The 26849-nt window shown below is 31.1% G+C and overlaps 1 protein-coding gene across 1 annotated transcript; it reads right to left on the bottom strand.

The window, feature by feature from the left end:
- Window positions 1-1464: 1464 nt before the first annotated feature.
- On the bottom strand, window positions 1465-26849 carry LOC116770127 (metabotropic glutamate receptor 2-like). Its single transcript, XM_061528001.1, has 17 exons — window positions 26188-26849; window positions 25633-25775; window positions 23910-23996; window positions 23567-23650; window positions 22104-22248; window positions 16525-16776; window positions 16236-16410; window positions 8212-8318; window positions 7959-8108; window positions 7314-7447; window positions 6555-6721; window positions 6185-6343; window positions 5800-5946; window positions 3692-3921; window positions 2644-2795; window positions 2337-2454; window positions 1465-2267 (listed from the first exon to the last, which is right to left on the bottom strand). Exons 1-17 carry the CDS (start codon window positions 26777-26779, stop codon window positions 2023-2025), a joined length of 3087 nt encoding a protein of 1028 aa, XP_061383985.1. The 5' UTR covers window positions 26780-26849; the 3' UTR covers window positions 1465-2022.

Raw genomic sequence — 26849 nt, 5'->3', positions numbered from 1 at the left:
GTTTTCTACAGAATTCGTCATTTATTTATTCAACACATTATTTTACGTATCTCTTGAAGTGTCGAAGGAGAATTGTTCACATTAAGTCCTTGTGTTGAAGATCTTATATCTACTTAATAGTTCACGAGCAGTTCTCACTAACCCTAATTTACACATGACCCCTAGAGCAGCCGAAATTCGTATCAAATGTAAGCCTCATTAACAAAGGCCCAATTTGACTGTTATGTTAACTTCTAAGCTGGATTTCTTATTATTTAAAAACTTAATTTTTGAATATTTTACGTTAAACATATTATTTTATAACAATTTCTTTTCTTGTTGTTGTCTTTATCTCACTTTGACTTTAATAATTGAAAACCATTGTAATTCATCAAATTTTTTCGTCAATGCGATAATTGTATATCAAGGATATGCTTATGAAATGTCACTATCTGTGTTGACAGCCTTTTAAAGTTTTGGTGACCTAATTCTATCTCGACTATTCTTGTCAATTATTTTCTTATACCTTTCCTAAAAACCACCTACATTATAAAAAAAATATATTAAGTTAAGGAAATCTAACAATTTTTTTGTTATTATAATAAATGTGTAACTTTTAACAGCCTTATTATATAAATGCTACTCTGTAATAAAAATTGAACTAATATTCCCGGGGTCAAACATTAGTATAGATGATATAACGAGTGACGCTACTGAGTCCCTGGAACGAACATCTCACCGCGTGAACCCGAAGTTTTCTGGTACTGTACCAGAATTGTGATGGTATTGATTTTATTACGTCGGGGCAATAATGTGGTCTTAAGTACAGGTCATAGGTTTAATTTTATAAAATACGTATGTTTAAGCAATATTCTATATAACTAAATTGCTAACATTTGAATTTATAAACACGTTTTTTTGTTACACCTGTAAACAAACGAGAATTAGTTAAATTTTTTAAACAAGATCCATAAAAAGATCTCGATATTTACTATTTTACAATATCTCAATAAGTCAAACATTTTAAATTACTCTTCATCCAATAGTTACAGATGATTGTTTGAATTGATCTGACAAGAAAATACTTAATATAATAAGATCAAGTCATTTTAATATCACTGGCTAGATGGTAGAAAACATCAAACTATCTAGATAATATTCCACTGTATAAGTTATTAATATAACTTATACTATTATACGGTACTTTCATAGCAAAAAAAAATTACACTTAGTGAAAAGTTCATTAATAATAATAAAAGAAATTGCAACATTAAAACCGTTTATTGGCATACATTTCAATACATAATAACTTACATAATTCAAATACGCAGGCCGTGCAAAGGACGAGGGTAGCCGAGTTATTAAACCCTTAAACACTATTAAAAACTTTAAATATTGTAATATAACAAATTATTTATCTAAATGTATATTTATTTATGATTTTCTTTTCCTACATAGTTCTTATTTTAAAAGTCTAAAATTCTATTAAAATTTTTCTGCTGTGGAATTAATATCGTTAAAAAGTGGTCGAAAAACGATTAGTTAAATCAGTGTGTGTGACCTAGCTTACAATAGAAAAGGCTATAGTATAATATAAATGTTTGTACCATACAGATATAGAAGATAACAGTATAACTTGTATTGGGAGACTGCTTAAAGATCTAAGTCGAGGAAATATTAGTATTATAATCTAAAGTTATTAGAAATATCAAAAAAACGTATTCACTGACTATTTTTAACAACTTAGTTTCCTTCGCCCTGGCTCAGTGCTTCGTCCTGTGTATTCGTAGTGCCTTCATTAAATTCTACATATACATATAACTTTATACAATGTCACTATGTGTCTTCAATTTTATATGTACATGTTTCACCTTAACTATATACAGTCTGAGTTATAACAATATGTACATAATAAAATACAAGATTAAAATCATTTTAAACAACTATCGGCTTTCTTTCTCTAAGTTTACAAGAACAGCTTTTCTTTTTGAAGCTGTTACTGCTTTTCTTGATGTCGTCCAGAGACTTAGAAGATTCTCGTTGCTATAAGGACCCCTTTTCCTTCAGAGCACTCTTGTCAGCGTTATCTGTCTTGACAATATTGGATTTGAGTATCTCACCCTTCACTCGATCACTCTTATCTTTTTCTCTTCTATTACTTTTTTCTTTTTCTTTTGTTACTTCCAGTTTTTCTTTTTCTATTCCATTTTTATCTACAATTGTCTGTCCATTGGATAATTTTGCGAAATCCGATGGATCTGTTTGTGTTCCCTTATCCATATTCGGTTCTGAAACAGATTTATAACTATAATGCTTGTTTGGAACACATAAATATAGAGAATATTAATAGATTTTACTCTTAATATGAGTGGTGTTCGATGATGGATGCGGCAGTGCGAGCGGTTTTTGGCTGTAACGCACTGGCATTATGCTCTGACGAACGTTGCGCTCCGGTCGGATTAGGATTATATAGAGCTGGAATATATTTGATCGGTTGAAATTCAATCAATACTTATATTAAGGTCTAAAGGAACATGAAAATTGAAATAAAATTACACGTAAGTTAATTCTTATTTGATTTCATTCATGAGACTATTTGATACAAAACAAAATTATCAATATTTTAAAATTGAATTATTCCTAAAGAATAAAGAAATGTGATACCTTAGGGGAGAATAAACAGACAAGGGTAACGCTGGCGCTGAGGGAGATGGTGACGGCCATGCTCGTGATTCTAAGCGGCACATGACTGGCCGTGCCGAAATATAGCGGCACAAATGCCAACCAGATGACGCAGGTTGTGTACATTGTGAAACCTACACATTACAACACATATCAATATATTAAATATTAAAGGAACCATATTCTAAGCATTCTACGGGCATTTTTATTTACGTTTTTGTAATAATCAAAGGTTTTTGTTCCTTTACAGTTTACAGGAACCGCGGTAAGCGGAGATTGAGACTAAAGAGTTCGTTATATGACACTCAGACTTGTAAGAGAAAGATATAGAGTTTAATAACTCACGCTAAATAGAACAAATTAACAAAAATAAAATCATTACTAAATAAATTATTCACCGAAGTAATTGACATTGATTTTAAAAAGTTGTATCCAAAATAGGATCCAGTTTTTTTCTAGGTATAGGAATTCATCCTTTTAACTTTTGATTTTTAGGCTCGCAGCCTTTTTTAAACGATTAAAACCGTTTCAATAATAAAATGTAATACACTCATTCAAAATATATATTATATTTGATATTATTTTTACAATACGTTACTAAGATACCTTTAAAATGTTACTTGGCTATCTGCCTGACCTCTCGATAAGCACTAAGACTTAAACTTAAAATTCACTACAATTTTTCAATTATGGATTTGAAAACTGCCAATATGTACTAGTATTTTTCGCCCAATTCACGTTGTTTGAAGCTAACATGAAGTCATTTAAGTTTTTTATTATTATCTCAATACATTAAACCGGGGTCACATAAACTAAGACTAAATAATATATGTCATTAAAAATATTTGTTTTGGTACCTACAATTAAGATTTAATATTGAAGTTACAACGAAAAATTTTATTGAATTGAGACCAAACTAAACCAAAAGTAACACTCCTATAGAGGCGACTGGCTTAAATTGTAATTTTTTAAGTCTGAAGTTAATTTTGCGATATTAAACTGCCATCAAATTTAATCAAAACATACTCACCTATATGTTTGCTTTCATTGAAAGCCTCGGGTATCTTCCGAGTGAGCACAGCGTATACCGTGCATATAACTATCAACACAATGGGATAAAAAAAGGCGATCATGTAGGAGGCGTCGACGTACGAGTCGCAGACTAACATGTTGTCCTCTCTAGTCGGATAGTGGAACATCGCTCGAGCTGGTGCCACTATCATCCACACTACCACTATAAGAACCTGGATGAACAAAAGTCTATTTGGATCTGTTATCAGCAGAAGGTCAGTATTTACTTTTGACAAGTGGGAAAAGAATTGACCGTAACACAAAAATCCAAAATATATATTGAATATATATTCGAACAGAACTAAGTAAATTGATTTACTATAAATTTTAATTACTATAAAAAAAGTTTAACTCTCACTTATTCGATAAAAGATATTAGATAGATTGGAACATTAGAGGTGAAGTGCAGTTTAAGGGATTAAAGATTTATTTTATATATTATGCACTTTACTCTGTAAAATATACATAAGGGATCAGTTTTTAAAGTTTATACGCGGAGCTTCTCAACAGACTTGTATTGTTTGGGGAAATTATACTGACATGAAGTTGTTATTTCATAATTGACGGAACCTTGTGAAGGCCAATAAGAGAGGCTAGTTTCAAAATAAACACCTTATTTAATATTACTACACATAGATTACACTATGTGTAATTGAGACATCACGAAAGAAGGGCAATAATGAAAGTAAAATAAAATAATTTCAAATAGATCGTTTGAGGTCACGTATCGTGTGCTGTGTTAGGAAGACTTAATTTGCTTATCATTTTAAATACCCTTTTTTGTATTCATTATTCACAAAATTGACTTATTACGTTTATTGAATTATTCATTACTGGTCAGATACGTAGAATGGGTCCTATAAATCAATTTCTCAGTTAACTGTCGTAACTTAATCCGTTTAGCGTACCTTGTTTGCGAACGAGTTTTGAAAGTTTATCAGTAGATTATACCAAATTGATTTATTAGTATTTTAAGTGTTAAACGGGACCATTAACTTAAATACAAACTTCCCTAATGGTAACAAGGTTACGTTTATGTGAGATTTTGTTATTATTGAATGAAATAAAATAATTATTACTTTTATTTTGATTGTAATGAACATGGAATCTTATTTATATTCTTTGATTTTATATTCCCGTAAGACTCTCCCAGAACTTCGGATAATGCTAGATCATTTTTCAGGTTTTTCACTTTTTTAATATTTTTTAAGTCAATAATAGTTTTTGTATTAGACGATGAACTGTCATTATCTTTTAAGTGCCTAATTAAGTAATTTACCATGTAGTACTTCCGAATTACTTATATGTCAAGTGGAAAGTAGTACATTTATATTAAAAAAAAATAAATAATTAATTCTCTTTTAGAATACTTTTTTAATGACATTTGTTTCTGAATTAAATAAAAAAAAATTGGGTTACTTGAGTAATGCTCGGTATCTCGTTAAATTTTTTTTTTGATACATTGTTCAAGATTGAAACTGATTCACGATAACTTAGGATTTATCATAAACGACATTATGAATTCAAATATAGAAAAGTCCTCTAATATCTGATCCAACTAAATATTATTTTATTTATAATATTTTCTAACATGTATAAGACTAAAATTAAGAAATTAGTGAGTTTTATTCAAATTACATTTTACTAAAGAAACAAATGTTTTTTTTTATTTTTATTTCTTTTTGCACATATATACAATGTTTAGAAAGATCAAAATACAGATAGCAAAATTATACTTATGATAATAATATATATTAGTTAGAGCTTTGTTATCGTCTTAAAACCTTATGAATAAGTTTCATCGTGAAGGTGATGATACTCTCTTGGTGCTTGTTATATTGAATAAAGAATGGAGGCACCCGGCTAGGGTTGTATTTAATACCCTCAAAACGTACTTATGAAACCATACATTATCCAGTTAGTACGGAAAAATGTAATTTTATATTTCATTAGGTTAGGTACAAGTCATTGAATATCCAGTTAAAAATGTTTTACCCAGATACGTATAAGTACACATGACTAAAACCCATTTATTTATGTATCTTACAAACCTGAATGGAAACTAGCGCGGCACATATCGCTAGCTGGGAGCTCGGTGATATAAGTATGGGTCGTTTGGCGGAGTGTTTGCTGGCGTTGAAGATACGGGAAATTCGATTTGTCTTAGTCAACAAGGCCGCGTACACCACAGTGAAGCAAAAACCAGTACCAAATCTACAAATATAATAACCAGTATATCCTCGTTTACTTTTATCTTTCGGGTATTTCTCGGATCCATATTTAAAGTTTCTTTGCTTATATTAAATTTCAAAGATACTCTCACGATGCGTTACATTGATTCAATTTAGATACTGCCATAAATATAGCAGATGATTTTTTTTTGTCACCTTCAGTGTTTTTTTGTAAATAACATTGTATGTTAGCAGTACAGTAAAGTTTTCTCTTAACTCACCTCTGTAAGGAGCATAATATGTCAGTCGGTCGAAATACGAGAGCGAAAGTCACGAGATAGCACATCAGAATTCCGGCAAGAAGGACGTAAGAGAGTTCCCTCCCGCTTGCACGAACCACAGGTGTTGAGCTGTGATACGCCCACACGCCACACACGAACCTTGAGATTTATTATTATAGCATTCAAATAAAAACAACGACTAAAATAATAAATTAATATAAACAATGATGTGGACTTTGGAGACAGGTTTAACTAAAAATGGGAATTTGGAAAGTTAATACAAAATTTAAATATTGCTTCATTCTCATGAGACGAAATAAAAATATTTAATAATAAAATATGTCAGTAACGATATATTATTAATACATACGCTGTCAATAATATTCCGACGGAAGAGAAAGACATCGCTCCGATGGCCCAAGCAGAATCTGGTCGAAGATATGCTTCTGGTATCGGACGGCACTGAGTCCTGGTTGGATCCGGTAACGTCCCGCGAGGACAGACCATACAAGCTGTTTCAACATACGGTGAACGAATCTAAAAAATATATGTTACTTTGTAAATAAGTAAACTCCAAGAAGGTAAAGTTTTCTTTTTTTTATGCCAAAGGGAACAACCGAGCAAACGGCCTGCCTGATGGAGGTAGTACCGCCGCCCATGGACATCCGCAACATAGATTTGCGGATGTGTTGCCACCCTTGATTAGGGAAGATGGGGAGGAAAAAGTGGGAAAGGGAGGAAAAAGGGAAGGGGTAGGAAAGGGTGGGAAAGGGGAAAGGGCAACCGGCTCTCTCACTCATCGAACAAAACGCAGCCATTAAAGACTACTTTACGCCGATCTTCTGCGAGAGGGTAGTACTTCTCCGGCCGAGCCAGCCCATGTTCGAACTCCATTCACTTGACCACAGCTAGGCTCTACCACCCCAAGCTTGTAACTAATGGCCTCTATAGATTTTTCTTTGTCAATAAATAATATACTCTATAAGTTATTTTAAGTTAAAAAGAGAATTACTTTTATGCTTCATAATCTTACTGGAAATTATTGCATATTTATTGAAACATTCGAATTACAAAGAATAGTAAAAGAATGCTGGTGATGTATTATGTAATTTTTATAATATCTTCATACCTCGTACTGCGTACAGTTGAAGCAATGCCAACAACAGCTCTCACCCTCCACGTATTGCTTGGCCTGTCCCAACTCACACTCGGCGCTACACACAGACTCCGGAGGTCGACGCTCGCCCCATTTGAACTGAATCTCTGTTAAGTTGCTCGCAGATAAATCGTTTGAAAGTAAAACGATTATATTTAACTCTAATAACTATAAATTTTAATTATTTATTGTATTTATTGTGAAAAATATATGTATATATATATATAAATCACTTGATTTTATAAAAGTTAGGTTAAATGGCACGTATAAATAATATAGTTACTTACATATTGAATTTTAATATATTTTTCTCTTTATTTATTAATTTCCCCAAAATCTTGCGAATTAAGAGCAAAGTATTTAGATTACTCATTTTTTTTATCATTGTATGGTTTACTTCATATCATCAAAAATACAAGTCAGTCGTTAGTTCCGCGGGATGTACAACAAGTTTCACATTAATTAAAATAGCAGTTATATTGGAATAGATATAAATAAACACAAACAAAAAAAAATCACTAAAAGAACTTGTGATTAAGAAATATAAATCAAAGTTATTTTAAAGTATGAAATACTCCAACACCAATACCTTGCTTGAGTAACGTTGCTTTAACTTACCATTAAGATGGAGTTGTAGTTCTCCATCAAGGTACTGACCCACTTTAACCCACTGATAAACTCCTCGAGATACTTGCTTGAAGTGCAGAATGTTGTACCGAGCGGGCCCGTCACCATTGGCGTCGAAATGAAATTCATCTCCGCTAAGCCCTGGGCAATGGAAAACGAGACGTATTATCGAGTAATTTACTGTAGGATTTGTTTTATTTGTGAGAAAATTCAAAGAAACATCTTAATCATAGAAAATATTTACCAGTAAAATTAACTTTTCTTAGATATCGAAGCAGCTCGGCTCCGCTCGCTGGCCTCATTGTATCGCAAAGACCAACTTTCCCACCGCACACAGACAAGTGCATATCCCTGTGAACATATATTAAATGCATCATTTTAATTGACAATCTGCTCTCTCCCAATCATGTACACACCATTTTACAAAAACAAAAAGACCTATAATTATGTTCAGTTAAATAATAGCTTGTAGTTTCAATGAAATACTGTTAATTAGCAAAATTACAAATTTATACTTCTGTTTAAATAACGAGTAATAAGGTTAATGTAATAATGTAATGTGTTCAAATTATTTATTGAAAAATATGAGGTAATAAAAAAAAAATACAATTTTTACGACTAAACGGTTTTTCAAGTTATTAGAACCATTAATGACAGAAAATTTAAAAATTAATAATATATTATACCTTATAGGAAGATAAATATATATGTATATTTGGAGTAAATAAAGAATCAATGAGTTTATTCTGTGAATATCAAACGTTTCTCATATTAAAATAACTCGCAGAAATATTTAATATATACAAAATGAAATCCTGAAATAAAAACATATCCTAAAGTGAAACGTAAACAGTGGAAGAGACCAAGTTTACTCAAGGGCCCTGTTTGGAGCGAAGCGACGTGTTTGAACCCTTCTGGTATTACATAATTAGACGTGACTCATACAACACGAATATTCTCATATAATTCACTCTGAGGGTAAGGAAACATTTAAATTTTGTATTTCAACTTCAAGAATGTCATTTATTTGTTTTTTGTTTGTTGTTATTCACTCGCTGTTAGCATGTTCAAAAATAGTGTTTAAAAACGAAATCTTGTTTTAAACGTTCTAAGTATTGTATATTAAATATAAGATGAAGCATTTTAAAGGATACACTACATATCCATATTGTTACTAAACTAAGTGAAAGTATAATTATATATAAGCCTTAGATGAGGAATTGAACGACAATCGAAATGTTGTTGTTTGTTTAATGTGTTCCATTTAAATTGATGTTTTCTGTGTTTCACTGTCTGCGGTCGGAGGAATTCTTGTGACGGTGTGTTTATTTTACCTCAAATAGTTCACCGTAACCCTGATTAACATGTGAACACCCTGTGGCCTACAAGTTACAACACCTGTCGTGGGATAGTGTCCGAAATAACAAATGTTTCATAGAAATACCAAAACTTCACATCACACAAAGATAGACAAATACTTACACAGCTTTTATTGAACTGGAAAATAAGTTGTTGTTGAGAAATTTTATAGCTATTTAAAACGAGTCTATGTATGTCTCATACTTACATTTTATAAATTATTCTAAAGTCCATCATCCCACTATTGGGTTTAAAATTTGGCGTTTTAATTTTGATGAATATCAACGAACTGACGATATAGTATGCGCGTTTTATGTTTAGTTTGAATTTATAAGAACAACTTCAAGATCTTATAGAATAAAATAACAATAATTTTATATTGTATTCACTAAAGTGAACTTGTTTAGCCTTCACGTAAAATCAGAACGATAAAATCTATACGCCTATATTTTTTAATTTCACACTATTTTAAAAAAACCTATTGAATTTTATGAAATAGTGAAATGATTTAATTTACTTAAAGATGTTTCTTGAAGCGTGTGGATTTCTATACTGTCTACTCAAGTTTTTCATCCACGGAGTTGATCTCGGCAGCCGAATGTCCGATCGAGGCGAGATTTTTTTTCGATAGAAAATCTGAGGTGGTTTTTACCAAAAAGAATAATAGATCGGATCACCAATTTCAATTTTAGTGCCGGAAAACCGAACCCATATCCAAAAAAACTGTTCGGTACCAAAAGAATGACGTAGCTTCAACCCGTACTGAGAGCTCGCTTTGTTCGGACAAAATGCAAAGCTGCATCTTCTTGTTTATTAAAAAATAATATTTTCGTTCATTCCGTACATACAGTATTTATATTATAAAGATAATTTTTGTTAATATTTATTTTATCTGAGTATCAATATGACGTCGTCACGGGTATTGTTTAAAATAATTGTGTCATTCCCTTCAGTCTCTCATAAATAATTTTATTACAACTCTCAGTAACTAAAATACTATTCTGTAGAACACCTTGAATTGATCAAATGACAAATACGACAAAGTAATTTTTATAAACGTGGGAAAGTATAAGACATGATTGCTGTCTCAGATTAATTAAGAGATCTTTGTAAATATCATCTCGATTTCTAAATGTTGTATGTATTATGTAACGTGGAGGTTAATCCGAAGTAAATTTTATTTAGATGAATACTCGCGAAAGTCTTAGATCTCATTATAATCCAAAGTAATTAGTGTAGTCATCACGATCATTAGGAGTGAGATTAAACAACATCACTCAAAGGAACCATGTATAGTTAAAATAGGGAATAAACTTTCATAAACGTATTAAATATTTAGATAGACGAAGCGATTGAAGATAAGAATGTTTCTTAGAATGCCTCGGAATTAGATGCTATTGTGAGTGATATTCTTTTATAAAATTTAACAAAATTTCAACTCAATTCCTAAGAGATTTAATGTTTGTAATAATTCTTGAAACGTGTAAATGAAAGTGAATAATTTAATATCTTTTTGTCTGGAAAAGTTACTAAATGAGTTTCAAACAGAATATTCTAAAACAAGAGTGGTTCATAGAAGACTATTTTATATTGTGTTTTAGACTGTATCAATAAAAGATAAAAGTTTATTCTAGAGCCTAAGACGACTTTAATTTAACTTTTTATTATAACAACTCTTACTTCAAGACATAGACCGTGCGTTGAAGGTTGAGTATTCCTTTCTATTTTTTTTATTTAAGCTATTTCAGCCAAAGCGAAAGAGAAGTTATGTAGCAATATACAAGTTCTTGAATTTATTTCTAAAATAGTAAACGCCCGCCAATACAGCACACACTTTGTTTGAGAAGCGTATCGATTGCACGATGTTCAATAAAATGACAATTTACAACTAGCGCTCCGATCTCACTTTCATACGTGAGAATATATCGCTTTGATGTCTTTTATATGGCAGATTTATGTTTTAGTACTTTACTTCCAATATGTTTAGAACCGTCGTTTCCTCAATTATATTGTATGTCTGATTCGGTTTAGGAAAAAATTATAACCGAGTCATACTTTGGATTGTAATGTCCACGCAAAAAGTCAGATTTGCGGTCAATATCAAAGGAAATTAGATTTTTGTCATAACTCGTAAATTAAACTATGAGTTTTTATGAGTTTTTAAGTAAATATTTTATTACTTCCAATAGCTTTAATACTATTTGTATCGTGAAAATAAATACAGAGAGTCATAAGTTGTCCTTCGTTAATCTATGTTGATATTATATGTTTATTATTATTGAAGATTTATTAATGTAAAGCTGGAAATTAGGCGCATGTCGCTTGACGACGATGACGATGCAAGGTTGTGGTACGTCATAGACGTTAGAAGGCATTTTATGAGAAAGTTTGGCACAGTGTTGGTGACTCTGTCGGAACTCTAGGGAATACACATTTTTGAATTTAAAATGTACAAAACATTTTTTACTATATACAAACAGAAAATGTGTACTTAATTTGGAATTCTTTTATTTAGCATAAGAATTACAAAATTAATACTTATATCTTAAGATCTGTGTGCTTTACAATGGTAACTAGGATTTGAAAAATAGAAAGGAGGAAAACAAAAGCAAATCTTCTGAATATTCCACTATTTGAATGTGACGTAGGTACAATATAGTCATTCAAATATATATATATATATATATATATATATATATATTTGATTAAAACTGTATGTTGCAGATGTGTTGGATAAATTGAAAGCCTTTGAGAATAACTTTCTTTAAGTCTCAAACGATTTCATCTCCACTTTTTTTCTTGACGCATATTTATTTAAAAAAATATATTTACCCTTCCAGCCATTACTTTGGTATCTCTTTGCCCTGTTGTCTGTTTATATAATATTATAAGAGCATAAGGTTTGCTTAAATTGGATACTCCCTATAATTTTGCTCGGTAAGCTATTTCTCTACAAATAATATTGTAAAGCGAACATTTTATGTGTTTTTTTTTGTTACGTAAATCTCTACAAGTATAATTTCGATTGCATTATTAAATCAAGGAATTGTCAATTTTAAAATATTAGCTTTTTTCATTATGTGTATTCAATTTAAAGTGTTCCATAAACGTTTATGTTTAAAGTAATGTAAAAAAATTCACAGTAAACGAGTTTATAAAATAATGCAGAAAAAAATAAATAAAAGCAGCCCAGAGTATTTATTCTATGAACGTATTTATTTATAAGGTTGTAATGCTGAGGTTGTAAACCTTTCTTTATAGAAAAGAATGTTCGTGAAAACTGTAACAATGATGACGACGAGAACTTTTTCTTTTTAATTTTTAAATTTATTATAAAGCCAGTTTACTAAGTTTTATGCTACAAAGAAAACAAGGATTACACAATAAACGTGGAAAACTATCAAAAAAAGAAAAGAACTTCTAAAAGGTACAGTTGACTGCAACAATGTAAAATACCGGAAATACTCAGCGAAGGTTTAATACTTGTGTCGCTGAAACTATAACGCATACCTTAAATCAATGTGCCAGGATATTGAAGACAAGACTATAGATTAAAGAAACTGATAATGATAAACTTTGGTGATAATGGTAAAAACGGTAAACTGGACGCATACCATGGACTGCGAGAAGAAGCAACAAATCAACCTTAGACCAGTTGAAGCTACCTACGAAACTCTCATCGACATGTTACCGGAGAATTCTTGCCTACATTGGTAACATCGCTTGCCGTGAATCAGATAATTTAGGCAAGAAAATTGTCGTAGGCAAGGTCGAAGGGAGAAGACCACTCGGTAAAACACCAAGCCGCAGGTGGGACTAAATCACGGCTCTAACGGGCTGCCCATAACAGTGGCGTTCAGAGAAGCAACTAACCGAAGGAAGAGGAAAGATAGAATGAACAACGCGCCAAGAACCTTTCAGGGACACGACCTTCAGTAATGAAGAAGACGACAAAGAAGACTTTATATTCGAACTCTGTTTCCGTTGTTTCACGTATCAATAAAGTTTTCGTAACTGCGCCCAAAAGTATAGTTATAAAAATAATTATTTCTAAAAACTTTGATAAACATTTTTCAATTATTAAGGGTCAATATTAATAAACTAATATTACAGAACTGTCATTTAATAGGAAAAAAAATTCTTCCTTTTTAAGGTCTAATTAGTATTAGACAAATGCTTACACTTGTGTGCTGGCATTTGTCTCCAGTCAAGCTCTTGTCACCCATTGTAATTTTGAAAAAAAAAAATTATTTTTTTGTTTAAATAATACAGATTTTTCTATTATCCATGTACATATTTTGATCAAATAAAAGCCAGATTGGTGCGTGACGAATTTTAGTTGGAGCAATTAAACCGCTTACACTTTAATAATTTATAAATTACTTTCAAATATTTAATTCAATATTCATGAGAATTTTCTTTTAAAATTTAATTTATTCTGTCTTGCTGAGTACATTCTGTTATTATATACTTCATCATCTAACGTTGAAGTCGCAGATGTTATACTGAATATTTGAAAAAAAACGAAGTGTATTTTAAATAATATGTATTTGTTAAAAAAATATATTTCCTACAATTATAATATTAATTACACGTTCTTCAAGCCATTTTAAGCCCTACTGAAGTTGGTTCAACTATTAATAATTAATACCTCTTTAATGATTTCCATTTTTCTAGCTCTTGTCAGTTAATATAATACGCATAAAAATATTGCCAATAGTTTGGTTGATCTTGTTAATAACCTTGTTTTTCTCTTAATTCATTTTCAAACAATTAATAGTGAACAAGTTAACACAAAACATGTTACAGCTTAATATTAACACGCCTTTTAATTATAATTTGTAATTCTGATGCGAACAACAAATTTTTATCCGCAATCTTTATGGGGGCGGTTTTCTATAGAAACGCTAATTAGTACTTTGTCTGGTATAGAGTATAGACGAGAATATATTTATTATAACCTTATCTAAATCGAATCCACTGAAATGTTGAGTTATCAAGTCTCAAACTATCTATTATTTTTCTGTTGAAAAGTTAATTGTGAAATAGACAATAGTTAATATTTAGTTTTGCTTCATTTGATAATAAATATTATTAACTTGGTATTGCTCAAATATTATATCAATAGAAAAACTCTAGTAAAATATGTTTCTTGGTTATCCACTGCTTTTTGTTTTTTTTGAAGTTTGGGTTTAGAAGTCTGAGAGAGCGAATTTACCGGTGAGCTGATTAATGTATGCAGATGCTGGTACAATCATCACACACGTGGAATTCACCGGACAGAAACAATATCGTAACCTAACAAATTGGAAAGTGCTGTTACACAGCGCTGCCTGACTTCGTCATACCCGTTCAACTTGTAAATGAACTAGCAGTCAGCGTGTTGGATGCTAAGTTATCGGGCTCTGTGCCAACAATTTGAGTTACGATGATGACATGTTGCTTAGCGCATCAGTCTGCGGTTTATGAAAATTATGGCCTATGTGACAGGGTGTGAAGTACGATGTAACTAATATTTTTCGGATTAGGAAGCGTATTTTATTATTAAAAAAAAATACATAATCCTGACGTTTCGGTTACTTTGCAGCAATCTTGATCACGAGCAGACGAGATGGCAGACATCAAGCTTTTTAAATACGCGTAGTGGTCCAATAAATATTAGTTTCATTTAAATGAATACTCCCGAAAGTCTTAGATCTCATTACTTTGAAGTACGATGTAAAAAAAAACCAGATACATTGTTTAATAATTCAACAGGAGTGCCTTATCAAATTATAACACCAGCCATTTTACTCAGATAGAGTTAATAAATTTAAAGAGGTCATCGAATCACAGCGAATTTAAATGATATAGCGGGTATGGATAACGAGCGAACAGCCAGGTCAGTGAGGCCAATATGATAACACGGAGTTGTTCTAAGGGCGTCACCCTGTATAAATCATATTGCACATTCCTATACCACAAACTATTACAGTATGTGATCAATTAGTGATTGTTTTAATTGAATAATTGTTAAGTATTATTACGAGGACCCTTGAGATATATGTTTATTGATTAATGGATATTAATGACATAAGTTTAAGCTATGTTATACTTTTAAAATATTTTTTTACATTATCTTTTATTGTTTCCTGATGTTGATTATTATTTGTTAAATTGTTATTAAATTTATGCTTAAAGTTACTTGAACGTAATTACTATTGTTGTAGTGTTTTAAAGCATTTTGGTATGTGATATCTCACGATAAATATTGAATGCGTATTCAAAATATAAATAAGTGGAAGCCACCCATCATACGGAAAGTTGTTGGGTGCAGGGGCAAATGATAGCTAAAAGATAATTTTTCATCCCCATCATAATCATAATATACATTCCTTACATTCATTTATACTAAATAGTTAAAGAGAAATAACAGAATAGAAGAGGACGATTTACTTGGTCGATCTCAAATGAAACAAGTACATATAACACGTGATTAAAAATTAAAATATAAAAAGTATTTACTATTAATATTTTTAAAAACAATATGGCACGGTTTTATAAAACTATCATAAAGAACAGGCCTTTAACTTCAAGTTGCCGAGTATTATTCGATTTTAAATGGTCTGGTCTTTAATTATTACAAATTGACATAAATTATACGATAATAATATCAGTTAAGCCATACAACTATAGATTTTTTTTATTCTGCTTATTACGAGCCATTTGCTGCCATATAATTGATTGATCTGCAGAACGTCACTCATTTTACTCTTACTCCGCGGTTGACTATTCAGCGACATACGGTAGATGAACTAAACAATTTGAAAGAGTAGAAAAATTAAAACTAGAAGTGGATAATGGACACAATATAACGGTTTATATACATAAAAATACAGCATTTTAAAGACAATAATTTATGTATTTTACCTTATTGCATAAGCAAAAGCCATCACAGCATCTGAAACGAACTGTAATTGCCGCTCGAATTCCGTGTTTTTATTTGTGAGTCGCTCTAGTCCCGAACACTGCCTCTCGTATTGGCCATTGTATGGCGTTTTTGGACTACCAGGATAGCGACATTGGAAGTGGTCTTCCCAGAATTCTGAGAAAATATTGTTTTGTTGGCATGGGTTCTTATATAGAGCTTAAACCTGATTATGATAGTACGCTACATTATCAAAACCAGGTTTAACATTACTTTCTCAAATAATCTTACCTACAAACCAAGGATTCCTCCTATTATTTTTGACGTTTAGCCCCAAGAAGTATTCTTTAAATCCAATAACATCATTTGCTTGAGGTTGCACACTTATGGTACCTTCTACTGCTCTTTCGTTCCCATCAGAGACTAATGCCCTGGCACTCCATCCATCAGAACCAACCCAACTAAACGCTCCAGTAGCGTTCCCTCGTTCCACAGCTCGCATCACTCCAGCTACTTCTTGATCTGACCCAAAGATAATGGCACCTAAAAAAATATTACAATTACACTGTAGTACTGATTCAATTATTATAACTTATTTAATAATATAATCTATTTGTGAGTTCCAATTCAATCTCCCTTTTCCCTTCTGATTATTTCAAGCTCTTTCGGCATTTTCGTTAAATTAACATAATTAAAAACAGACATAAATGAATAATTAAAAGTATTGCAGCTTTTGATTAAATGAAGTTCATTTATCAAAAATAAATAAAAATAAACGTGTATTCTTCTTGTGCTATATTAATAAATACATTTAAGTTATTCACAATATGCAATAAAACCAGTCCTAAATTATAAATTAATTGGTACTTGTTACTAATATCTCAAAATAAATATTTAAACAAACTGAAAACTGAAAACTGAAAAAGGTTTTAAAATTTTACCAAATAGCAATAATGATATAATGATTTTCAATGTGTTAATTCAAAAATGCAATAAAGATGTCACGGTATGTTATAACTTTATAAAGAAATTAAACCCTTAAATAAAAAACAATATAAAAAATCCTCCAAATTTCATTTAAGTATTTAGATTAAAAATGAAAATGTTTCAAGCTGTTAAATTTGATCCTCTTGAAGACGTAATCACTATAATGAAATCCAATACCCTAGCAACAAGCAAAAGTTTTATCGAACAGATTTTCATTAAACTTTTAAAGATAAACAAGTCACATATTGCAATCCAATCTTCCATTAATTTTAATTAAAATGATTCACAAAATCTATGACCCCACTTTTTGGAATTTGTAATTACTGTAGATTCAGGAACTTTTTGTTTATCTGCTATATTATTATGTTTCCCGAAGTTCCTAACACTGCTCTCGCTGTAGAGAAAAATACAGAAATAAGGGAACAAACATATATTATGGAAAATTATCTTCTTGTTTGCTATACTTTGAACATAAAAAGCATATTTTTTTTATAAGAACGCTGAAACGAAATGATTAGAGAATTTTAAACAAAGGAGGTTATAATTATATAAAGTAATTTAATTCTGAATAGAACATTGTAGATGTAAGCGTATATTGAGGTATATCGATTGGGATGAGAAAACTGCTGATCGGCTTTTCTGAGAAATTGCCTATATTTGGAAGTACAGGTTAAATTATTCAGCTCTCCAGCATTTTTTTTCGTAAAATCTTATTTCTTTTGGAACTTATATCAGACGTTTTTGAATGTAATTGTTTTTCGATGGAAGGAAATATTATTATTATCTTTAATGTAAAACAAAGTATTTTATCTTATATATACACATACACATAGTTTTTTTTATACAATGTATGTAACTGAACAAACTTACAAAGTTAATTGCAGTTCTTCAGATATTCCTTTTTTATCGATCGGAACTTATGAAAATAGAAGAGACATCAAGCAATCAGCTCAGTAGTTTGAGAGAAACATTGAGTTTTTAATATAAAAGTTAAAAAGTACATTCAAATAACTGTAAATTGAATATATATATAACTTTTTGTATTTGACTAGGAACCCGTCACCATTATGCCATCTATTTGTGTATATTAGTTTGGTTTTTTGGTTTTGCAAGATAAAACGGTTATTAAAAAAATTAAAATTTTGAAAATGAACAATTTTTATAATTGTTGATGTATTTTTTGTTTCTAAATTTATTGAATTCCCATAAAAAACACGACTTGTTTAAGAATGATAATATTAACCGAATTTATTTAAGTATTTAATCCCACACACTGACAAGAATGTTTAAAGAAAAGACAGAATAACTACAATTATAACTGACATCGTTAAAGTATTCAACAAAATACAGAACCTTTAAAAAAATATCAGGAATTAGAAAATCAGTGTAACATAAAGTGAGCATTACTAAATGAACATTTATTTGTTATAAAATATAACGTTAAGTTCAATTCAAAGTTTGTGATGCCTTATGTCAGTGGCGCCATCTCTTCAATGCTTTAGTTGTGACCATTATTTCTTGCCAAAGGCCATGTAACCTCTGCTATATTTATAGTAGTCATTGCGGGAAGTTTCATACAGTTGAAATATAACAAATTTTTTAAAGAAAATTCTCAAAGTTCACCGGGGACTTTAAATGAGTTCTGTTCTTTTGTAACGACGTTTTATTGTAAAAAATAACCATGTCTACTCAGTGACTTTTATGAAAGAAATTATGCTTGGAAATTTCAAGATGTGTATGGAAATATTAAATTTAAAACCAATGGCTAAATATGAAATACTAATGATATGAAGCTATTTTTGATATCAGCAACGACATGTTAACTACAAATGGGACAATGCATCCAATTAACTTATATCGTTAAAGTCCGTAACTATCGCTGGGTTGCTCGTTTATTGCCACTTAATCTTTGGTCCCATGCAAACAATAGCATTTATGATCTCACAACCCTCTACCAAATAACATATATCTCACCTTGTAACATTGAATGTAGGAGCTTTGAACTATTAAATTACCGTACACATACTAATTTACTGTATTAAATAATGATTTGGCTATGGTGTACAAAAGGTAATAAACAAAGTAGATATTAAATTATATTTTCTATAATCCACTAGGGTATATGTACTATAAATTATCATCCAGTACTTTTTGCGACTGCTGGCAGATTTCGAATAGACGTCTTCATACTTGACAGCGACGTTGGTTATCGATAGACTTTTTATAAGATCGTAATAGATCGGACGACTGATATTAGTTTAGAAAAATACTTATATTTAAAACTGATGAAAGGTTTCATATATATTCCGAAAGAGAAACGTAAAATTGATCTTAGATTAACCGTATAATTCTTTATCCAACAAAGAGATAATCCTTTCAAGTCTCAGCCGTCATCGCCAGCTGAAACTGTTTGTAATATTTTAGAAATATGTACATGTATGTAATGTATTCTGTTCTGGCAGCCTCAGATTTTCAGCGGATTATGGATTACTCCTACAATACACTGTGTTGTATTCAATTCGTATAGGTATTAGGAAAATATATTGGGGAAATGATACGGGAATATTAAATAATATTTTCTACATACAATGTTGTTTTTAAGATGTATCAAAATGTCAAGTTTCTTTTTATTAGCCTGCAAATTATCTCAACTGCACATAAATAATAATTATTCTTAATTTAATATTTTCAACATTCAAGGGCATTCAATCAAGTCATTCTCTTTCTGGTAATGAATTAATTATATTAAAAATATCAAAAAAACGTAAAATTTGAAAATAACAAACGAAGAAGTTTATCAGCAGCCGTTTTATTTATATCATTACGAATAAAGCAGACGTATGGTAACTGGAGAGATTCTCATTTGTTCTTAACAGAATCTCAATTTGCTTTGAAAGTGAAAGCCCTCAAGCGGGAGGAGCGCCCCATACGCACTCGCTGGGCGCGCTAAACGACAATCATCGGTTATTGACGAGCATCGATTCAATTTGTATAACCACTTTAGCGAAAAATTGTGTCGCTCCGCAGCTGGCTATCGGGACCAACGACGCGCTATTTATCTCAAGTTTAGTGGCCGTATAGTTTTTAGGTATTATTTTTTGATGCGGGTTTTGTGGAACGTTTTTCGTGGCATACTTTATACACATGAAATATTTTTGATTTGATAAAATGTGAGAGAAAATAATGCTTTATAAATCATATACCGAGCGTATTTTTTTGATAATGAAACATTTAATAAAATAGCTCAGGTATAAAAAAGCGTTAGTATTTTTATCACCGCAGTCCATTAGAAGAACGATATAACTGCGGGCTTTATAAACACAAAGATTGTAGAGAGTCGATATTAGCTTTTTGATTTACAGCGAACAAAAACATTAGAGACACAATATCTCACGACACAGCTGGTTATCAAGAGGACTTGTAATTTATGTTTCTGGAAGATTGGTAACAATTTGTATTCTATTCTACTTCAACTAACTTTACAGCGAAGCTACACTGTCGCATGGATTTGAATTTATAGATCTGCGTTTTATAAATTAGAATTTTATATGTCAAGAATGATATATATTTACTAAGCCCTAGTTTCCATTTGAAGAGACTCTTTAACGATTCTTAGTGATACGTGATCTGCAAACTGCCTTAAGTAATTTTTCCAATATTTTATATAATAAGTCCTGAAAAATAATCCTTTCCATTCTATCGTTTTAATTTTCTATATTTTAAAATATTTTTTTTTATTTAAATTAATAACTTCAAAAATCATAAATAAATTAATAAATAGGTATTATCCTACCACCATATAAGTTCCATTTCAGAGGCTGTAGACTCGTAAAACAGCTTTCAATAAAACATACTCGTACAGTTGGTTAGTGAATCTAAAGTGGCTCTCTGAACTGAACAACTGGTGCATTGAAAAGACCTGCTGTTTTTCAAGTAACTTCCAATTTCATGAAAGTATTTTTTTCTATTAAAGTAAGTTCTGATATTTTTTTTCACGTAAATAACCCTTTTTATGTTTCCTAAGAATTTTGCTGACGTTAATTTCAACATCAGAAAAACCTTTCGTTCGAACCTTCATAAAATATAACTCGAGAATATTTTGACGAAAATAGATGGTGTGACGTATTGTTACTCTTTTTCTTTTCACTATGTATTTGTCGTCTTTATGTTTTGTATGAAACTATCCTAAGTAATATATATTCAAATGTTTAAAGAAAACCTAATTGATTCATATTTAAATTCAACTTTTATTATTTGGACTTCAACGAGGGAAGCTCTCTAAATATTATTATATGGCAGGTTAATTGATTTATAATGATGGAACTGTAATAAAAAGTTTCTTTAACAAAATCTATAAATAAATAGTATATAAAGATAGAGTTTCAGGAGTTATTTGACATCGAAGGCTGTCGATCGGGTTTCTTTGATGTATGAAGGGCGATCGTCGACGTGGCAAATAAAGTCGGCAATAAGAGCCAGATGCGACACGGAAAGTATAAGTTTTCTCTACTTTACGATATTTACAAGAAAGAGGCCTTTTTATTAAGATCATATTACTTCAAACTTTAATTTTAATATTATATTATATCTATTGGTGAGTATATACAAAATATGAGAAGATTGTTAAACAGAATCTATTTTATTTTTAAATTAATGTAATATTATTGCAAAAAACGATGACTTAATATTTTGGTAGATCTTTCAAATATCGAAGTTGTCACCCCAAAACCTAAAAATAGAGTAATTTTCGTTCACAGTTAAATATATTTTTTACATGCATCACTCATAAGATTTAACCTGTATTTCTTTATATTTCGTACAAAAACATAACATACATCGTAGATAATGTTTTTGTAAGTTAAGTAATGACACTAATAACTCACCTCTAGCCCTGGGTTTTGTTAAAAGTTTTTGGACGATCTCATCGTAAGCGCGTTCGTCAGCCACGCCAGAATCCTTTACCAGCTTCTCCTTCACAGCTATACAGATTCCATTTCGAGCCAGCAAAGCTTCCAATTCTTCAAAAGCCTAGGCATATTGAATGTTTTACGTTACTCACACTATTATTATGTTAAGAAGGACATATAATTAAACTCAACTCGCCTTTCAGAAGATATGTATAAGCATATATAGCGATTAGAATGCTCATTTTAAAAAGTATAATGTTGCTCAGAAGTTGTATTGTAGACTAACAATACTGTACAATTATGACACTATCTACAATAACTGTATGCAAGAAAATATTTATATGGTGTTGGATTAGACAAAGATCCAAGAAAAAGATTTCATACTGACATTTCAATGTGATCGTGATGACAGCTGACATGTAACAGTACATTTTGTTCAAACATAACAATACAAGGGAATTGTCTTTCACTGAATAGAGGTCTGAGGAATGATGTAGAATAAGATTGTTTATTGTAACATTATATGAAGGCGTTACTTTATGTGGAACACTTAAACGATGCTTCAATATATTGGATTACTTACGGCAACACCATTGATATTGTTACAAACAAGGACTATTACTGTAACGCTCAGTTCTATTATATGATAAAAAGTTATTGTATTAGAAATATATTAAACAAAAACCTCTTTATTATTGTATACTCAGGTAGGAACTGACTTTAGATTGACCTGGCCAGGTGAACAATATATTTAACAATGATGAATTTAAACAGCTGTAAGCGCATATCTTCAAGAGATTTTCGGAGTTTTTTCTGAATAAAAAACAACGTTTAAATGAATCGGGAAGTGTTAATAAAAGGGATTTTTTTATTAATGTAGTCATATATCGATTTTTGTTTGTTTAGAACTAAACTTGATTTAAATAGTAAAAAACAAGATATAATCTAATATTTTGTAAAAATATTTTTTTTATCAGTAATATTAGTAGAGTTAAGAAAAAGTAATCTATAAGATCTGCGCACACAGAGTATGTATATATAAACAACAAAATATGAAGATTACTTATGACTACGAATAAATGAATACGAAGTTATTTAAACTATGGTATCCGTCGTTTTAAACAAATAACCTCTAAAATTAATTTGAATATAAAGTTTGAGTGATTATTAATATTGTTCGACAAAAGAGGGAAAGCTTGAGAAATATGAATTGTCATAAAAAGATACGAAAATTCTAAATTACTTAAATTCTAAAGGAATTATGTTATTTCTTGTATTTCAAGAGACTTTATTTCTTTGTACTAATATGGAAATATTATTTAAAAAAATAGTATATTAAAGTTTTTGAAGCTATTTACAATAACAACACTTCACAAAATGATCTTTTTCACCAAACTACATCGATTAAGACTTTATAGGACTATATCTACACGACTCACTTTTATTCCATAGCTCGATTCTTCATAAATTATTGAAACATAGCTCCAGCCCAATTTCTTTACAATTTCCACCATGGCGCGCACCTTAAAAAAACACTCGTATAGTAACTAAAAAAAAATCGTTACAACTTGCAAAATACATTTCACTAAGATGTACGTAAAAAAATATTGAATGTTAAGATTATAAAATACATTTGATAATGACTCATAAACTAACGGTCACTTATTGAACATTGAGCTTATAACACGATCGTTTTTCATTTCAATCAATTAACAAAAAGCGAAATCGATTTCGAACTTAACTTTGATATTTTGAATTTCAATAATAACTCAAACAAATTACCTGATGTAAGTCAGATGGAATGGTCCGAGTGAAATATTCGAAGCGAGCCTTGTTTGAAAGTTCTGGTGAAGTGGAGAAGAAGGAAACCTGTTGGAAAAATAACAGAGGCATTAAATATACGTTCAATGTGGAATAAAATAACATCAACCACCTGAAGCCACCCACAGTTGAACGACAACCTGCGATACTACCATATGTGAAGGGAGTTACTGACAGAATAGGCAACATCTTGAAGAAGGTTTCCATTAAAACTATTTACAAACCACATAAGAAAGTGAGCCAATTCTTGAGACCAATCAAGAGTAACATTCCTTTACAACAAGCGGGTGTATACAAACTCGACTGTGACTGTGGCTTGTCATACATTGGACAGACGAAGAGGAGCATCGGTACAAGGGTTAAGGAACACATCTCAGACATCAAAAACAGGCGCGCGTCGAAGTCAGCAGTGTGTGAACACACAATGGACAAACCAGGCCACTACATTCGTTTTGATAAACCTCAAATCCTCGCTCGGGAAGACAAGTATATACCGAGATTAATTCGCGAGGCTATTGAAATTAAAAAACATCCCAATTTCAATAGAGAAGATGGCTGGAATCTATCAAACACCTGGGACCCCGTTCTTAAAAATATAAAATCCCATGTCCGAAACCACACCGCAGGACCTCAAGACACCGTGAGCGCATTCTGCCGGCATCCAGAGCGGTACGCCAGAAAATTAAGAAATCGATGGCGGTAGATGATAAATAACAAGGACCAACTGACAGACATTCACACCTCGTCTGCCCGTGATCACGGTTGCTGCAAAGTAACCGAAACGTCGGGATTATGTAGTTTTTAAATAATAAAATCCGCGTAGTAAATCCGAAAAATACTAGTTTCATTTAAATGAATACTCGCGAAAATCTTAGATCTCATTAAAATAACATCTCTTGGTGCAAATGGTCAAAATAAAGTTATAACAAGATGCGATTCGTTTCCTGAATATTTTAAATCTTTTATGAACAGTTTTCTCAATCACAAAACTTTGAATTTCCTGTTCTTATGTTTGGAATTCCAAATTAATATTTTGTTTTTCCAAGGTTTTGATCTTATTTTGTTAAAAAGTTACCATTTCGTCGGGAGTATGGAAATGAATTTTAATTGAATCTCGTATTTAGCTTTGAAACATATTTATTTTTCAGGAGGTCAGTTATTATTCAAAGATATTTTAATATACAAAAATTAAAACACAGCTCGATAAAATCCAGTTTTAAATGACAAGGATAACAATTTTAAGTATCATCTAAACTAAGTAAACGTTTTAATGTTACATTTATTTAACAAAACAGCCGCATTTAGTTAAACAACATTTTTCTCAGTGGATTTTAGGCACCTGTTTATTAGGATAAATGTTGGGCTTACAGTCATTCGTCATAGTCAAGCGGCTGCTCGGGTCACTAGAGACCGAATGAATGGTTATATAACGATATTCAGAAATATCATATTATTATTATATGAACGTTGAGATAAATTATGATGACGTCACAAATTAATGCGAAGAAGGCTCTCTTAATTGATTCTCGATAAATTCTATAACAACAATCTATCAATACTATCTATTTTTTTTGTCGAGACGAAAGAATATTTCGGTATTGATAAATTATTATAAGAAAAATTTACCAAAGTAATAAGCAACGTATGATTAAACTTAACTCTGCCAATAATATTAATTGCTCACTTGAGGTATCTTAAATAGACGCAGTAGATTAGCAACCTGCACCGACGTCACGCTAGAGGCAGCACCCACCACGCCAGAAATCACCTTCCGCATTGCCGTCGCATTGCATGCGTATTCCGCATCGTCTATATTGCTTATTGATCCTGGTATAAGAAATGTAGATATTTATAGGTAAAGCTGTAGCATAATGTATTGGACGCTATTTGTTTTCAAAATACGATATCACTAATATAACTACACCCTTATCGTAGGCGAGGAAGGAAAGAAGAATATTAAAGCCATTGCTATGTAATTACAAAATTGTAATAAATGGAATTGAATATATTGCAGGAAAGCGGCATTTTTTCAACTGTTCATAACGAAATTTCATTTTTCATGAAACCACCGCTGCCTTTACAAACTTGGTACACTTCCAAGTCTATCTAAATTAGAATTCGAAGGAGCAATTTGGAGTTTACTTATTGAAATATTTTTATTAGTATATATGCATTGCAGAATCTGTTCGCTACTAATAAAATACAGAACTTACTTTATAAAATATTATATTTTAATTACCTTTTATAAAATCTACAGCCATCTCTAGCCCATATGTATCCCTGTCACAATCGTCTAATATATGTGCACCAATTATCACTCCAGGGATTAATTTTAGTTTGTGATTTATAATATCTAAAGTAAATAACATTGTCTCGAGGGCTTGAACGCCGCCCTGTGGCATGACAGGACCGCAGATCATATTATCAGATCTCTCGTGGACCATCATTAATCCACCTAGTACCAGGTCACCTTCAATAACAGCTTCCCTTTTGATGGGCCAATGTTGTTGTTTCTTGTCTTTCATTTCTCCCATCTGATTTTTTGATATATTCCACCAATCATTTTGATACTCTAACTCATCATTACCAATCAGAGCCCTATCATCGTAAGTTTTCTCTTTAAAAGTAATGTGGGGTTCGAAGTGGGAGTATTTGTATCTTCTGTCTAAATGGTCCAGTAGTGGGGATTCAGTCTGCTTGTGTTTATGTCTGTGGTGATGTCTAGTGCTCGGGTTGAGAAACTCTTCCGTCAGGGTTCCGTGTTTCATTTCTGATTGATGAAGAATGAGGAGCAGCGTCGTGATTGCCAACCAAGTCTGGCTGGGACACATGTTAATGTTGTATCTCTCATGCCATTATTGATGAATAATATATCCATATCCTTGCATTGGACACCCACAT

Source organism: Danaus plexippus, assembly GCF_018135715.1.
Source record: "Danaus plexippus chromosome 13 unlocalized genomic scaffold, MEX_DaPlex mxdp_40, whole genome shotgun sequence".
Taxonomy (NCBI): domain Eukaryota; kingdom Metazoa; phylum Arthropoda; class Insecta; order Lepidoptera; family Nymphalidae; genus Danaus; species Danaus plexippus.
Note: the sequence above shows the minus strand (reverse complement) of the source record. Positions and strands in the feature narration are given on the sequence as shown.